The 18,293-nt window shown below is 39.3% G+C and overlaps 1 protein-coding gene across 10 annotated transcripts in view; it reads right to left on the minus strand.

Moving 5' to 3' along the window:
• The window catches only part of Cspp1 (centrosome and spindle pole associated protein 1), a 96,740-nt gene that overhangs the window by 33,940 nt on the left and 44,507 nt on the right, over positions 1 to 18,293 (minus strand). For 7 of the 10 annotated variants that reach the window (XM_052175963.1, XM_052175961.1, XM_052175962.1 and 4 more), the window contains 7 exons: positions 13,730 to 13,823; positions 12,218 to 12,275; positions 11,718 to 11,759; positions 10,092 to 10,300; positions 7,863 to 7,996; positions 7,080 to 7,158; positions 5,354 to 5,483 (listed from right to left, as the gene is read on the minus strand). In XM_052175963.1, coding sequence (XP_052031923.1) covers positions 5,354 to 5,483; positions 7,080 to 7,158; positions 7,863 to 7,996; positions 10,092 to 10,300; positions 11,718 to 11,759; positions 12,218 to 12,275; positions 13,730 to 13,823 — 746 coding nt within the window. The remainder of the gene's footprint in view (positions 1 to 5,353; positions 5,484 to 7,079; positions 7,159 to 7,862; positions 7,997 to 10,091; positions 10,301 to 11,717; positions 11,760 to 12,217; positions 12,276 to 13,729; positions 13,824 to 18,293) is intronic. The other 3 variants (XM_052175969.1, XM_052175968.1, XM_052175967.1) reach the window with 1 other exon arrangement.

Here is an 18,293-nt window from a genome sequence, read left to right on the forward strand (position 1 = left end):
CAAGCAGAGACTGACCCCAGAACCCCTAATAGAAAAGCATCCAGACTCTATCTGAAGACCAACCTGCCTGTCAGGCATCTCCTCTATCAGTCAGACATGTATCCTAATACTCTGGCCAGCCCGGACCAAATTCCCAAGCCCACCAGTCAACCCAGCCCACAGCAGCTCAGCAGGGAAACCGGACAGAGCACTGAACACACCCACTGTGACTCCAGCCCTGCCACCTAAGAACCAACAAGAATCTCCTAAACCTACAGAACCTTTACTCCAAAGCCCAGAAGTTGCACCTATCCCTCCCTAGACCAAGAATACTTCTGACAGCTCTATTTGCATATAAACTGCGTGGCCCCAGGCTAAAAACAAAGCACCATTCAGCTGGCCCATAAACTAACAAGTTGGGGCAACAGCAAAGTTCCAAACATACCCAATCAAGGTAAGAATAGATATCCATACCAAAAATACCATCAACCATCTAACTCCAGATGCCTGGAGCCCATTACAAAAACACAAACATGAACAATCTAGACAGCATGCCTCCTCCAGAAACTAGCCCTCCATTATAGTCCCTGAAAAAAAGCAACTTGGCTGATGAACAAGACAATGATTTCAAAACAGCAGTTATAAGTGTGGTTGAGGAGCTCCAGGAGGTTACTGAGGAAAAAAGAGATTGCAGAGGACAAGTGAGCTCTGAATCAAATAGTGACATAATGTGAAAATACAACGTAATATAGAGATAGAATCTGAACAAAAGAAAAACTCATCATGTCCAACAGAGACCAGAGCAAAGCCTCACCTACAGACGAATCAAGGGGTAAGACTATCAGATCTCAAACACAAGGTAGAAGAAATAAATGTTTCATATAAAAAACAAACAAACAAAAAGAAACAAGAACAAAAAAAAAAAAAAAAAAAAAAAAAACCAGAAACAGAACGCTGTACTCAACACTGTAAAAAGACCAAGCATACAGCCCATAGGTATAGGAGAATAAACCTATTCCACAAAATCATACAAGAAAATTTTGCAAATCAAGGGATGAGAGGCATAAAGATTCCTCAGGCCGGGCAGTGGTGGCCACACCTGAAATCCCAGCACTTGGAAGGCAGAGGCAGGTGGATTTCTGAGTTCGAGGCCAGCCTGGTCTACAGAGTAAGTTCCAGGACAGCCAGGGCTACACAGAGAAACCCTGTCTCTGGGGGGGGAGGGGGAGAAGATTCCTCAGGAACAAAGAAAGGATACTGGAAACTGCAAAAGTCCAAGTTGTAAATAGGCAGGCCTATCAGAATAACATCTGAAATTTCCATGTAAAGTTTGAAATCAAGAAGGCCCTGGACAGAAAGTTCTGAAAGACTACAGATGCTAACACAGACTACTATAAGTAGCAAAACTGTCAATCATAATTAAAGGAGAAAAACATCTCATGATTTAAAGAATGTACGCCCATGACATCAGCTCTACAGAGGATACTAGAGGAATAGTTCAGTCTGAAGAGATAATTCTACACCCAAAGGGTGTAGGGAATAAATCGTCCCAGTACAGCTGAGCATAAGAAGCATAAGACATAGCTCTGCTGGCATGTCTGAAGACAGTGACGATGAACTCACATATGTCAAATAATATAAAATAAATAAATCTTTAAAAAGAAAAATGGATTGATTGGTTTGCTTGTCATAATATACATTATCACCAACCATAGACACCACTGATGAAAGTATAGAAAAATGTATAGTTCCAAATAAATGGACAAAGAAACATGCAGGTTTAGTTAGTCTAGTATCTAAAAAAATAATAAATTCCAAACCAAACTTAGAAGAGAGAGAGAGAAGGACATTTCATACTCAATAAAAGAAAAATCCACCAAGAGGATATTAGAATTCTAAACACTAAAGTAAAGGCATCCAGGTTCATAGAAAAAACAGTCCTGCATCTAAAATCAGATGGAACACGACATTCTGATAGTGGGTAACTTCAATATTCCACTCTCAATAAAAAAGTCACCTAGACCAAAGCAAAGCAGAGAAGCTCTGGAGCTAAGACACGGTGAGCTAAGCAGCTCTGACAGGCACGGGCAGTACAACACTCCACCCAAACACTAAAATACATTTGCAGCAGCCAAGGAATTTTCTCCAAAATTGACATGTTAGAACACAAAGTAAGTCTCAACAAATTAGAGAAACTGAAATGGCATAATGTTACTTTTATCGACCATTTATTGACATACTATTATTTTATCTGACCATGAAAGAATAAAGCTGCCGGGCGGTGGTGGCGCATGCCTATAATCCCAGCACTCGGGAGGAGGCAGAGGCAGGCAGATTTCTGAGTGTGAGGCCAGCCTGGTCTACAGAGTGAGTTCCAGGACAGGCAGGGCTACACAGAGAGACCCTCTCTGGGAAAAAACAAATCAAAAAAAAAAAATTATATATATAAGTTAAATAAGACCCTACTCTGAATGAAAATTGGGTCAGAGGCAAAATTAAGAAGAAAATTTTTTAAATTCCTAGAATTAATGAAAGTAAAATCACAACACACCAGAATGTCTGGACATAATGAAGGGAGCTCTAAAAGTAAAGTGTACGGCATGAAGTGACTGTCAAATGACTGCAATACCTTATCAATACACTTGGAGACCTTGAAAAACAAGAACAAACAACACCCAAAAGAATAGACAAGAAGAGAGAATCTAAGTCAGAGATTATCAGACGAAAACAAAAGAATCAATGGAAAGAAAAGTTGGGTTTTTTGAAAAACTTACCAAGACCAGCAAACCTTTAAGCCAACTGTAAGAGGGAAGAAACAGGAGGGGGCAGGTGGTTTTGAGAGGAAAGGAGGGAAGAAGGGAGGACTGAATTTTCAAAATCAGATATGAACGCAGAAACATTACAAAAGTTGCTGAGGAAATTCAGAGAATCTTAAGACACAATGTAAAAATCAGCATCCCAGTACTCAGAAGGCACAGATGAATCTCCGGTGAGTATGGTCAAATGACCAGCCTGGTCTACAAAGTGAGTTCCAGGCCAGTCACAGACACACAGTAAGACTATATCCAGAAAAAAAAAAGGAAAAGAAAACAAAACCAGCATTCCACTAAAATGAAAATTCTTAAAGAAATAAATGAAAAAACATGAAATAAATTATTAAAACAGGCCCATAGCTACCAATAAAATATTAGAAACAATAAGCTCCTAAAAGTGGCCCATGGCCAACAGAATCAGCACAAAATTCTACCAGATTTTCAAAGAACTTATACCATACTGTCCAAATTGCTCTTTAAAATAGAAAGGGAAGGATAAATATTTCCAAATTTGTTTCACAAATTTATTTTCACAAAGTCAGTACTATCCTGATACCAAAACCAAAGATACAACATAAAGAAAAAGCACAGGCCAATCTCTCTGATGACCATAGATGCTGAATGGTTTGAAGAATGACTCCCATAGGTTCATATATTTGAATCTTCAGTCACCAGAGAATGGAACTACCTGAGGACTAGGAGGTGTGGCCCTGTTACAGGAAGTGTGTCACTGGCTTTGAGGTTTCAAATGCCAATGCCAGGCCCAGTTCTCTTGTTCTCTCCCCTCCCACTCCCTGTCCCCTTACCACCCCCCACGCCCCCCACCCCGTCTCTCCTCTCCTTTCTTTCTTCTCTCCTCTCTCTCCTGTCCCCTCCCCCCTCTCTCCCTCGTTTATTTCTCCCTCCCCAAAAACTACAGCTCAGGACATAGCTCTTGGCTACTGCTCCAGCATCATGAATGCTGCATGCTCCCTCCATGCCCTTGCTGTGGATGATCATAGACAAACTCTCTGAAGTGTAAGCAATGCCCCAATTAATGTAATGAGAGCTGCATTGGTCATGGTGTCTCTTTATTGCAATGACTAAGACAGATGCAAAAGAAAAGAAAAAGAAAAAGAAAAAGAAAAGAAAAGAAAAGAAAAGAAAAGAAAAGAAAAGAAAAGAAAGAGAAAAAGAAAAAGATTTAAAAAAAAAAAACCTCAAAAAAATACTTGAACACCAAATTCAAGAACACACACCCAAAAGATTATTCCGGGTCCTCTGCAAAAGTAACAAGTGGTCTTGCCCATGAGCCACCTCTCCAGTCCATCCATGGCAACGTTGTTCACTCACTCCCAGACATACATCTGACTCAGCAATAGAGTGCTGGGCAGCACTACAGGGGAAAAGATTAACTTCTTGAATCGGGAAATCTAACTCTATGAGAAACATTTAAATAGTCTCACTCAAAACCAGATTTTGATTTTCAAAACTGAATTTTTCTTCTGTAGAACTTGCTGCCTATGACTGCAGCACCAAGGGGATCTGACTCCTTACAGCCATAGCACTCATGCGCAAAGACCACAAACACATAATTAAAAATAATAAATATTCACAAAAAACTTGCAAGGAGCTAGGAATGTAGAACTCTTGCCTAGAAGGTCCTCAGATCAATCCTTTGTACCACATAAAACAGAGCACTCTGGTGTGCACCTGTATTCGCAGCCCTCAGGAGGGGGAAGCAAACAGGATGACTAGAATTTCAAGGTAATCCTTTCTTCACTACATAGTGAGTTCAAGGGCAGCCTAATCCAGATGCAACCCTACCTCAAGAAAACAAAACAACAAAATCCATAGTTCACAAGGAGATCTAAATAGAATGCCTCAGAAAAGTTGTCAATTTAGATATGGACCCACCCCTTGAATCTCTCCCCAAAAAGCTGTTACAAACTCATGTTTTCTTTAACCAGCATAAAGTACAGGAGATGCCAATGCGTTTCTTGTAAGCACACTACTGAAGTGTTCCCTATTGGACTGTGGCCTCCTCGATCTACAAGTCAAGTTTAAACCCTCTGCTCTTTCTCTCACTCATACCCTGGGCCTTAAAGATCAGAACATCCTCCCTTTCTCCTCCCATGGTTCAGAGCCTCAGCACCTCCTAGCTGAACTGAACTGATCAGCTGCTCACTAAAAGTTTCTCTAGGGCCAACAAGATGGATCAGAAGGGCAAAGAACCTGCTACTAACCCTGGACTACCTGAATTTGATCCCCCCAAAAATATGATGGAAGGAAATGCACACGCAAAGAAATAAGCAAGTTCTTAGAAAACACAGGGAAATTAAAAAAAAAAAAAAACTCCCTAAATGTACCAGGAATGTCTAGAAACTAGCATGCAAGCTCAAATGTTGAGGACATACCCAGCCCTAGCGGTCCCAGACACGTCCATGGTTTGCCCCAGCGATCCCAGCATACCCACCCCAACACTTACCAGATTGCCTGCTGTTGCTCACCCGTTCACAGCTGAGCTGTACTTCAGCCAATAGTGAATGAATGAGTCAATAAATGAATGAATGAATACCTACCTGCTCCTGCAAAGCTTCTTGGTAAGACTGAAGTGACTGTGTAGAAGGTTTTGGCTTATCCTCAAAGACTAGTCCTGAATTCCTGAGTCCATCACTAAGAACTTTCTGTTCATTCTGTCCAACAGTATTCCTAATAGAAAAAAAAAAAAAAAAAAAAACAACTGAATCAATTTATTATAAGAACAAGCAAATTCCAGAAGAAAACAAAAACAATTCTTTGCCTGGCATAGAAAACCATCTTTGAAAAAAAAAAAAAAAAAAGCCAGCAAGATGGGTCAACAGGCATACAAATGCTATGCCCAGGACTATGCAGAACAATAAGAAGCAGTTCCTGCAAGTGGCCATCTGCCCTCCACATGCACAAGGTGGCACGTCTGAGCACATGCACAAGCCAAAATAAATCCTTTCTCCCTTAAGATGCTCTCGCCAGGGTATCTCAGCAATAAGAAAAGTAACTAAGACACCACGTAAGCACGGGGACCTGAGTGGAATCTGGACCACCAGCACATACTACAAAGCTCGTGTGCTGGAGTACAACTGCAATACCAGCAGGGGGAGACAGAGACAGAAAGACTCCTGGGGCTCACTGACCAGCCAACTTAGCCAAATAGGTGAGTGCCAGGTCGCAAAATCATGGTATGCACTCACTAATAAGTGGTTATTAACCTAGAAAACTGGAATACCCAAAACATAATCCACACATCAAATGAGGAACAAGAAGAAAGGAGGAGTGGCCCCTGGTTCTGGAAAGACTCAGTGAAACAGTATTTGGCAAAACCAGAACGGGGAAGTGGAAAGGGGTGGGAGGGAGGATAGGGGAAGAGAAGGGGGCTTATGGGACTTTCGGGGAGTGGGGGGGCTAGAAAAGGGGAAATCATTTGGAATGTAAATAAATTATATCGAATAAATAAAAAAAAAATAAAAAAAATAAAATCACAAAAAAAAAAAAAAAAGAAAGAAAGAAATCTCATCTCAGAAATAAGGCAGGCAGATCCTGGGAGCAATACCTAAGGTTGACTTCTGTCCTCCATACATGCATGAATGTACAATGAAATATCACCTCACACTAAAGGCAGCTGGTCAGAAAATAGGAACTGTTGTGGACTATGCAGAGAAACTAGAATCTTTGTGCATTCACAGTGGGAAGGCAGATAGTATACTACTGTGAAAGCAATACTGCAGTTCCTCCAAAATAGTTCTAAAGCAATTACCATGTGACTCAAAAATTGTATTTCTAAGTATACATACAAAAGAAATTGGAAAAATGGAATGATTCTGGTAGCAGTGTGTTTACAACTAAGATGATAAAGGAGCTCTGGAGTCTGCCAGTGGCTAAATAAAAGCAGGCACACAAAGCACCTTGAAAACTTCAGTCTTGAAAAATCCTAATATAAGTTTCAAGGACCATCAGCAGCTAAGGACCCTGTGCTAAGTGAATAGCAAGTCACAGTAAAACACTGTCTGAGCCTCAGGAGGTCCCACAAGTCAGAGCTACAGACACACAACAGAACAGGGCTGCCGGGGCATGTCACAGGACAAAATGGAGCTGCCCACCACGGAACTCACAATAGAGTTCTCATTTAAGGTGCAAAGCATTCTGGAGATGGCTATATAATGTTACAGATGCATTAAATACTACACCTTATACACCTACTCTTAAAGCAGTTAGGCTACACGAGCTTATAGTGTGCATATCTTAGCACTTATATTTTAACTAAAGACTTACACAGCTGGCGGTGCTACCTGGTGAGTAACAGGGGCAGAGACATAAGGGGCAGGCTGTCCTCCAATCATTCCTGAACCATCTAAAGGGAAATGGAAAAAAAGACATTTATTTTAGAATATTTACTTACTATTAATATTTTATCCCTAAAGAAAAATATACTGGAAGCTTTTCGCAAGTACCAATACATCGTTCTGAGCTAAGAGTTAGCAAAAGAACATAGGAAAACATAAAATAATTATAAGAAATAACTATGAGACACAACTAGTTTTATTTTGGTTTTAAAACTGGGTCTTGTTTTATGACCCAAGGGGACTAGGAAGTTCCTCAGTATTCCAAGTGGGCCTTGAACTCATGATCCTGCCTGCATCCATACCTGCATTTTAAAATGGGTATTGCTACAGTTTGTCCTCCAAAAGGTATACAGGAATTTAATTAAAATCTTATGCTAACAAATTTAACCGAGTAAACATTGAATCCCCATGACTGAATTGTGAACTTACAAGGGGAGTAGGGAAAAAAACAAAACATCTGCCCTCCATATGTTATTTGGGCATATTAGGTCTCTAAAATAAATCTCTTCTCCTCATAAAGTATCTTTATCAAGTATCATGTTAAACTAATAAAACTGGACTTGATACTAGGGATGATTTTATTTGTCAATAAATACATAATACTTGGATTAAACGAAGCTATACCTTTTTCATTTACATACTGTTGCCTCCAAAAAAGCAATTATCCTTATTAAACCACCAGAAAAATGTTTATAGAACATAGGAAACTCACAGTATGCTATATTGGGATCCAGTGTATTTCTGGCACCATAAAAATAGTACGCATCATCATAAGGAGTTCGATAGTTAGGAGCTAGAGGGGCAAGTAGTGGAGGTGGAGGTGGATTTAGAGGCACAGGCACAATCCTATAGCAAAAGAAAAACAAAAACATTATCTTCATATTTTATTACTTTTAATCAAGATAGTTTAATCTATTGCAAAAAAAGGTATTATCAAAATTAAAAATTAGCCTTGTACTAATTGTTCAAGAAAAATTAGGAATCAAAAAGCAAAGAGCAACAAATTATACAACTTCAGCAACATTTTGTTAAGATGCAAACAAAGTAACTGAGTACTATCCACAGCCATTATGTGGCATATCAAACAAAGGCATGCTCCCTTGCCCTCAGTATACTACAGAATGAACAATGACAACAGTGCAGCATCCATAGGGCAAGTGACAGAATGCCGGAGGAGTGCAGAGCAGGGACACTCAGTCTATAAAGAGACAGGAGGAAAGCTCCAAGAGTCAGAGAAAGAGAGAGGACCAAGAGCTCCACCACCTCAGGATTACAAATGGTTCTGTGTGGCAGGCAAGGCAGGGCAGAGAGTATGTTTATGTGTGTCAACGCCTGCACACACATCCGGTGGTGCTCGTGTGTCCCTCGGGTGTATAGGGACTCGTGTGTAGAGAGGACAGGCATTGTGCAAGTGCAATGCACAAGCTGGTAGTCCCTGGCATGTCAGCTCTGGGGAGCTGTCCACTTCGTTTTTGAGATGGGGTTGCTCACTGGCCAAGAAATCACTAATCACACTGGCTGGCCAGCAGGCCCCAGGTACCCAGGCTCTGCCTCCCAGCACTGAGACCACAAATTCATCCCACAACACACAGCATTTTTACTGACTGAACTATCTCCCCAACCCAAAGGGTATTTTTTTATATGTAAAACATACTGCTTTTTCACAGAAAGTTAAACCGTAATGTGGTTACTTGAGAATCCATATAGCCCTGATATAATATTTAATAGTTCATAAATTTAAAATGTATAAAATCTTGTACTTCCATATTTCCTCACTAAGAAGCAATGTGTGTTTCTACCAGCATAGGATTCTTCAACAATAGAAATGGCAAAGACAAATAACTTTAGATAAACAAAGAAAAAGGGGACATTCTAGACTTCTTTACTCAAACATTAACATATTCATTCCGCCTTAAAGAATCTGGGGGCTAAGGTAGCAGCACCAAAGTCTCTCCAGTAGTCAGCAGTTGCACGTTATTGGTCAGTCGGTGAGTCTAACCTCACCATCGTCAGTGCAGATGCCAGCAAAAACAACCTGAGTAACCAAAAGAATCTACTATTATCAGCAACTTCTAAATTGTATCTATGCTCACATCAGCCATCTATGTCACGTACTACCATCACCTTTTACAAATGAGAAAATGTTTTTGAAAAAGCCCAATGAAGCCAACTATTTCAGCCTCTAACCCAAAGCAGAAAACACCGCGGCTCTAATTCCAGTCTCTCATCCTCGGAGTAGGGAGGCCATTGAAGGCAGTAAAGGAAGGACCTGAGAAAGGCTGTAAGAAAAGCCCTACAGTTTGTTAGTTACAAGTAAAAGACCAAGTCCTGCTGAAAGGAAAGACATCTCAGAAATCTGTTAAAAGGTTAAAAAAAACTTCAAATGTAAAGATATTCCTATAATTAGTATATTAATAAGTATAGGCCAGAAAATACTCGTTACAGGGTTTTCGTTATAAAGAGATTAGTATAACGTGTTTTCCCTATAGAAATGACTTGTTCAATATGAATTCCAGGGTTAAAATCCCAACAGCCCTAGAGCAAGCCCAGAGAGAACTGTTAAACCAGACAGGCATGTACCAGATCAGAAATTTTTTCTGAATGAGCTGAAGAACAATTCAATGATTGCCAAGTGGAAATAACTGAACCATGCATTAACTTGTAAAAGATTTTAAAAATATGACCTAAAATATACTAACATGTAGTTACTAATTCATTTTAAAAATAGTAAGCCTCTTATATGATAGAAACATTAAAGATTTCTCCTTTTTCTAGTAGCAGAGAAAAAGAGTATCAATAACAATGAAGAGGAGAAAACCACTCAGCAAAGTTCCTAAGGATATAGTATCTGTGAAGCATCATCTGCGGCAGCACACCCTTGTAATCGAAAAGCACAACGAGGCCTTCCCTAATTCCCAAATACAAACATGTAAACAAGCACCTGGGATGCACCAGTTCACCAAGGGTGCTGCCGAGTCCACTGTGCAAGTCTTCATTGTGAGAAGGGGCGGAATGAACTGGTGGGACGGGTGGGACAGACGGGGCAGAGAAGGGAGGGGGAGGAGTCTGGAAAGCTACTCTGGGTCTCTCAGGTGGTATCATCTCTTCAAAGTGTCTTGGTGTCAAACTAAACTGCTTTAGTCTATCAGGCTAAAATAAAGAAAAAGACAAAAAAAAAAAAAAAAAAAAAACCTGTTTGTTACATAGAATCATAAGTTTAACGGTGACAAGGACCTCCAAGGACCCTCTACCCCAGCAGGAACTTAAGACAGTCACAGAACAGCAGAATTTTACAGCTAAAAAAGACATTAAACATCGGATTATTATTTTATAAGCAAGTAATTGAGGCCCCCTGAGAAGCACATAAATCACCTAAAGGCTCATGATTAGTAAATGAATGAACAGCAACTACAGCCAGGCGTGAACACAGGTCTGTTAGCCAACAGCAGCACCGCGTCTCCTTGGGAGGCGAGCAGACGAAGGCTATGCAGGCCTCAGTCTCCCTACACCATCAGACACCGCCACAGCACCAGTGCCGCACAGGCCACATGTGAACAGAGAAGGACGCTGTGCACAATAAGAACGTATTTACAGAAAGAGCCACAACAGGGCAGGCCAGGGGCTGCTTACTAATCTTTACTCAAGGATTTCATTTTATGTCATCTTTAAATATTAAATAATCTTTAACTATTCCCTCTAATACATATTTATTCAACTTGACACTTTTTAGGTGATTCAATTCCAGAATAAGTAAGATCTATGATACACTATAAAATTTAACATGCCAATATATTATACTAAAAAGCTCAAATTTCCAAAAGCTAATTTTTTTTGCAATGGCTACTTTAAAGGTATTTAATGAGAAACAAAAAAGAATTACCTTTGGACCCTATTTTTTTTTTCTGCAAGATAATATTTTCAAGAAGGGATTTTTCTCCCCATACTGGGATCAGGGATTAGTTTAAGGCCTCAGCCAGCTAAGCAGCAACCCTCCCACTGAGCTACAGTCCTGATCCTTTCAATTTTCTTGTTTTGTTTCTTACTTTGTGAGTCTTACTAAGTTGCCCAGACTCACTATAAACTCACTCGGTAGCCCACAGAGGCCTCAAACTTGCATCAGCTTCTCAAGTAGATATAAAAAGAATATGATCAGTCCTGGTTCAGGACTGATTTCTAAGGTTAAAAATGTGTATTGTATGAATAGTCAGAAACACAAAAAGGGGCATACTGAAGCAGTATGAAACACTAGGGCCAGCAGCCTCCAGTGTCTGAACCAGGGCTTTGCACATTCAAACCACTGAGCTATACCATCACCCCAGCACTAAATTTTAAAGCAGATAACCCAAGGCATACATACTTAAGTAAATCAATAAGTTGTCTATACCTGAATAATAATTAAGATAATAGTAATTTTAAGGATTTGCTAGATCCATTTTAAAGACTAAAGGTTTTATTAAAACTAGAGGTCTTAACCATCGTTAGCAAAAGAAACAAAAACTTTCAGCAAATAAACACTACACATCCAACAACAACAAAGGGCACTGTGGGGAAAGCAATAAATCGTTACCTCCTCCTTACTTAACTGCAATGATGTGTGTGAGCCATTCCACTTAATGATGTTGAGAATTGCAAAAGTCAAGTAAAAAGAGTATGATTATCCTTCTAGTTTCGCAGTAACAAAATGAAAGACACAAGTTACACATTTTTAAAAAATTATTCTCAAAGAAAAATAAATTGTCAAGACATACTTAAAATCAGTATTACCATCAAGTTTAAGTTACAGTGTCTAACCTTCCCATGGATGTGGTACATGTCAACAGAAGACACAAACTCTAAAAACTGACACACAGATGAGAGAGAGGGAATCATCTTAAACTAACTGGGTAATATTGAAGTGAAGATCAGTTAACATTTCTAGAGGTCACAGTAGTTATGACTGACATTTATGAAAATCCAACTGAACTGCTTTTTACAGTATCCCAACGTGTTGAACCTTCCCTGCTACTAATATGCTTGAGGCTTCTTTGAATAAAGGATTAAACACTAAAAGATGCCAAGAACTCTTACCGATTTTTTAGGGTCTTGAACTCCAGAAGTTGTAATTCCAAATGCTAAATCTTTTTCTCTAAACAAAATTAAGATTTTATAAATTGAAAAATTATAGCAAGCACACTTTGTCAAAATTGTAGTCACAAAGAAATAGTTCTGTACATGAAGCCTGTATATTTCCAAATACAAATAATTCCTTTCATAATAAAGCTTTAAAATCTTAAAGTCAAATTTAATCACAGTACATAGGAAACTGTGATTTACATGTCAAGTACCTTCGAATACATATCTCAAAATGAATACTGGAGATATTTCAAAGACAAAGTAATTTACACAGAATAAAAAACAAAAACAAATATTTTGTTAAAAATACAATTAAAACCTCTTTAAGAGCATATGTATATTTTCATGCCAAACAGTTAAATTCTTTCTATAAGGATTTGTAAAGACAGTCTCCGTGACACTGGAGAGATGGTCAGCAGTTCAGAGCCCCAGGCTGGGTCTCAGTGGCCACGTGGCAGACAGCCGTCTGAAACCCCAGTGCTACACAATCAGGCAACCTCTTCTGGCCTCCAAGGGACCAGGCACACAGAGCATACACATTTTATATGCAGGCAAACAAGCAAAACACCCATACACATAATATAAAAATAAATCTTTAAAGAAAAGAAAATCTCAATAGTAGAGAGGGTTTGCTTAACTAACAAGCACAAGGCTCTGGGTATGAAGTCCAGCAGTACAAAAATTAATGATTTTTTTTAAGATACCTTAACAGTCAATATTAAGATATTACTTTCGTGAGAAAAAAATAACAAGGTAACTTTCAAATTCTTTGAAACCAATATTTTTATTCCTGATCTTAATACTTCACAGATTAGGAAAATTGTGAGGGATGGAGAGAAGAAGGTTTATGGGACATATGGGGAGGGGGGATCCGGGAAAGTGGAAATCATTTGGAATGTAAACAAAGAATATAGAAAATAAAAATATTTAAAAAAAAAAAGAAAAGAAAATTGTGAGAAGGTGAGAAGAATTAAAATTGATTATTTACATCTATGAAACTGTCAAAGGAAAAATTAATCAAAAATAAAAAAGATTCTAGCCAGGGTTGAATACAGTGAAGTACTGTGATTTAGTACATTTTATACTGCATGAATGTATGCTTGCAATTTCTTTTTTTCTTTTTTTTTTTTTTGGTGGGGGGGGGTGGATTTGTTTTTTTCGAGACAGGGTTTCCCTGTATAGCCCTGGCCGTCCTGGAACTCACTCTGTAGACCAGGCTGGCCTCGAACTCAGAAATCCGCCTGCCTCTGCCTCCCAGAGTGCTGGGATTACAGGCATGCGCCACCACCACCCACCTTGCTTACTATTCCTTATTTTCAAAGTAAACTGCTTTTGAGTCTGTTTGTATATGGGCAAGTCTAGCAGACACTGGAAGGTGATTCACAATCAAATTATAGTAGAAAAAACTGTCACTTATTCTTGTCATTTCACACAAGTGCTTTCTGCTAACTGCAAGCTTTTCATTACCGTCTCTTCTTCTTCTGTTGTTCAGCTATCTGTTCCAGTAGTTCTTGCCTGTATTTCTCTTTCCTTCTCTTGATAAGTTCTCGATCTTCACCTCCTGGATAAGAAAAAGAAAATCTTACCTCTTATGTATCACATGCAACTAAAACTCAAGCCTAAGAAATTCAGTGTTTAAGTGAAATAATTATGGGGAAAGTCACATCAGTGCACCAATAACTTTCTTAATGTATGCATTCTAATCATGGGTCAAATATGACTTGTGTTAGTAACTGCAAAACTTTCCTCTGAGTCACAGAAGACTCTACTCCTCAACTCCTCATATGGTGGTTTGAATGAAAAATATTTCTCCTAAGTCCTGGGCTTTGGACACTTGGTCCGAGCCGGTGACACCGTGAGGAAGTGTGCTCTGGGCCCTGGGCTGCGAACCTAAAGCCTTGCGTCCTTCCAGTCTTCTCTCCCTGCCTCCTGCTTGTGGTTTAAGTTATAAACTTTCAGCTTTCTCCCCCTCCTATGCAGCCTATAATTTGCTTCCTTGCTGCCCTCCCCCCTTAATGGAGTCTAACCATCTGCCCCTAGATGCCAAATAAACTCTTCTTTAAATTACCTTGGTCACAAGCATCACAGCAACAGAAGAGTAACTAAGATACCTTAGTAGCTTCTATAAACTTCTTAACTTTAACAAGTGTCCATCCAAAAGTGAAAACAGGTCCCTCTGTTTACTTCTAATGATCTCCATAATGGAGTTTCAACAATTGTGTACCATGGACAAGGTCCTGAAGATCTCTCTCTCTCTCTCTCTCTCTCTCTCTCTCTCACACACACACACACACACACACACACACACACACGTACCAAAAAGTAGAAGAAATAAGTGTTAAAATAGTCGTGTTCCTGTAAACATAATGAAGAAGAAAAGGGAAGCCACTACAGAAAGGAAACCCATGAGGGAGTATTCCATCCACATAGAAGGTTAAAAGCCACAGAAGAGCATCGCTCTGACTTTAAGTCAAGAAAAGGCTCTGCATCTACAAAATTGTAACTTTTTAAAAGTTCATCAGAAAGTTGGTGCTGTCAATAAATAGAAGAACTGAACATTAAAGAGTGAATCGGCAATCCATACAGAAGTGGGAGACTTTGGGGAAGAGGCAGCCACCATACAGCAAATGAAAGAAACCAGCTGATCCTTTAACAGATTCTTAAAAGTCATCTGTGCATTAGAGTAAACTCGAGAGTTCCAGAAGTCTCAGAACAAGAGAAATTTCTAACCATTTGCTAGCCTCTGCCAGAGGATCACCAGAAAGAGAAGCAATACAGAGGTTCTGAAAGAGACCATCATCCAGGGCTCTTAGGCATACCACATGTCCTGCCTTCCAGACTTCTCTGATACGAATCAAGAGCTGTCATCATCTGGTGAGGGTCAGGGAACTACTGTGTGAAACCCTGATGAAAACCCTACACAACATAAGCCACCACTCTGGGGGAAAGACGAGAACACTGAGAAAATACATTTCTGAGACAGACAGAGACAGCCCTCCACCAAACAGCAACAATGATCTATCCTCTTCTTCGGGTGCACAAAGGTCTTGCTGAAACCTGCTGAACAAGATTGCTTAAAGGAATCACTATACCTCCCATCTATGGGCAAGAAGGTCAGATAATTAATACTTCTCTATATAATTGGCAAAACCAGAAAAAAAACAAATCATTATGACCAACCAGCCTGATTTAACTGAACTACAAACCATTATGTTTGACAACTAGACCATATACAATCTTTTAAATACACACTGTATTTTCTAAGCCATTAAAAAAATCATTTACATAGGCATGGTGGCTCAGTAGATCTCAAGTTGATGTCCAACCTGGACTATAGCAATTTTTTGAAACAGTGTCTCAGAAAACAAAGGAAAAGAAGAAAAGAAGTATACACATGTAATTTTCAGCACTTAGAAGGTGAGAGCTGTGAATTCAGTCAGTCTGACCAATAAAGCAAATCCTAGTCCAACCTGAGTTATGCAAAGAGATTATGTCTCAAATATTCTAAACAAAAAAAGTGTACTGGCTGGTTTTGTATGTCAACTTAACACAGGCTGGAGTTAATCACAGAGAAAGGATCTTCAGTTGGGGAAGTGCCTCCATGAGATACAGCTGTGGGGCATTTTCTCAATTAGTGATCAAGTGGGGAGAGCCCCTTGTGGGTGGTGCCATCCCTGGGCTGGTGTTCTTGGGTTCTATAAGAGAGCAGGCTGAGCAAGCCAGGGGAAGCAAGCCAGTAAGAAACATCCCTCCATGGCCTCTGCATCAGCTCCTGCTTCCTGACCTGCTTGAGTTCCAGTCCTGACTTCCTTTAATGAAGAACTGCAATGTGGAAGTGTAAGCTCAATAAACCCTTTCCTCCCCAACTTGCTTCTTGGTCATGATGTTTGTGCAGGAATAGAAACCCTGACTAAGACTAATAGTAAATGTTTTTAAAATCTTTTAACAAATCCCACAAACTAGAAATAATATTTCAGGAACTGTGCTTCCAGACTATGAGGGACCCCCTCACGCATTAAGAATGTGGCTCTGAGGATAACTCTTAGCTGGTAGGTACAGTGGGGCTCCACTCAGTCCCTAGGACTGAGATACAAATAGGCAGTAATGAAAATACAAAACGTTAGGAACTCTTTCAATTGCATAAATTCAAACATATACTTCTAAGTAATTTGTATTCTCTTCTAAATGCCACAGTACATTGTTATTTCCCTGCAAACTTGCTCCTGCGCTCCCCAACTCCACCCTGCAGAGGAAGGGTGTGTATCAGTGGCTTCTTAACTTTCCTAACACTGTGACCCTTTAATAGAATTCCTTATGTTGTGATGACTCCCAACTATAACATTATCTCATTGTTACTTCATAACTGCAATTCAGCTACTGTTATGAACCATTATGTAAATAAATATCACATATGCAGGATATCTGATATGCAACCCCCTGTGAGGGTTGAGATCAACAGATGGGGAACCACTGATCTATGTAGCCCTGGCTGTCCTGGCACTCATTACATATGTCAGGATGGCCCCAGATGCACAGTGATCTGCTTGCCTGTACTGCACTCACTTCCAAGTGTTGTGATTAAAGGTGTGTACTACCATGTTCAGCTTGGTTTTACTTTGTTTTTTAATTAAATAAAATAAAATATAATAAATGAAATGAAATATCTGAAGCTAAACAATAGGAAAATAAGGTTAGCACAAGTGGAGTTAAGAGTATTTTCATGACCGGCACAGTTTTAACATGAAATGAAATCCACCACCTTCAGAGAGACATCAGTTCCCTATCTGTACAAACCTCCTCAAGGATAGAGACCCTTAAATGCAAGATCATCAGTCTGAATGATGTCACTGACATCAAACACTCGACTACTATGTTGCATACCGGTGACCTCAGTCCACTCCTCTGCAGATGGCAGAGTAACCTTCTTGCTGATAAAATTGATTTTCAGTCCACTCTCAGCTTACTACTTCTCCTTTTACCATACGTTCAAAATACAGCCCAAGCATGTGCCTTTACTCTGATCTAAACGATAAACCTGGTCAAACCTTATAGGCAACAAGAACTAAGTTTCTGTGAGCAGAGCCATCTTTCTCACAATAGTCATTTCTAGGAAATAAATGTCTAAAAGTACCAGGTGACTATGTCTCAATGACAAAATTTAATTTACTGACTACTTTTAGATTGGATCAACCTAATACGCTATTCAATTTTCTCATGTACCTTACGAAAGTCAAATTTCAGCTAAACTTTCAAAGTGTGCATTGAAAGAACAACTTCTTTTATATACAAAGCTATAAACAAAAACCAAGGCTCACCATACCATTTCTGAAATGAAATGAGGACAAATATAATATAGCAAACCAAAAGGACTATATAACCTTTTTCATCATGATTTTGAAAGAAAAAAAAAAACTTATTCAGGAACTATATAAACAGAACAAGTATGGTGGTTTTAATAAAAATGGCCCACTATCAGCTCATATATTTTGAATGTTTAGTCCCTGGGATGGAACTCTCTGATAGGATTAGGATTAGGATAGGAAGGGTAGCCCTGTTAAAGCAGGTATGTCACTGGGGTGGGCTTTTAGGTTTTAAAAGCCCATGAGAAGATCAAGAGTCTTTCTCAGTCTCTGAGAGTCTGTTTCTTTTACAGTTCTCTATGTTGGTCTGTGTCTGTGTCTGTCTTTCTGTCTGTCTGTCTCTCTCTCGCTCTCTCTCTCTCTCTCTCTCACACACACACACACACACACACACACACACACACACTAGAATAGTGATTAAGGCAGCAAGAGTAGTAGAATGGAGTGTTCAAAAGTGAAATAAAATACAAGAAATAAGCAAGGAATTGAGAGTTACATATAAGACAGAATAAAAAGAAACATTCATAATACAACAAAATCCTAGCTAAAAATAAAAAGTAAAACCTTATTACTCAAACTGATTTCAGCTATCATCTATAACCCATGTAGCTAATTCAGTTATTTAGCTTTAGGTGTCAACAGTTCTGTACAACACACGCGAAATGCTTAGT

This window comes from Apodemus sylvaticus, chromosome 3 (assembly GCF_947179515.1).
Source record: "Apodemus sylvaticus chromosome 3, mApoSyl1.1, whole genome shotgun sequence".
Taxonomy (NCBI): Eukaryota; Metazoa; Chordata; class Mammalia; order Rodentia; family Muridae; genus Apodemus; species Apodemus sylvaticus.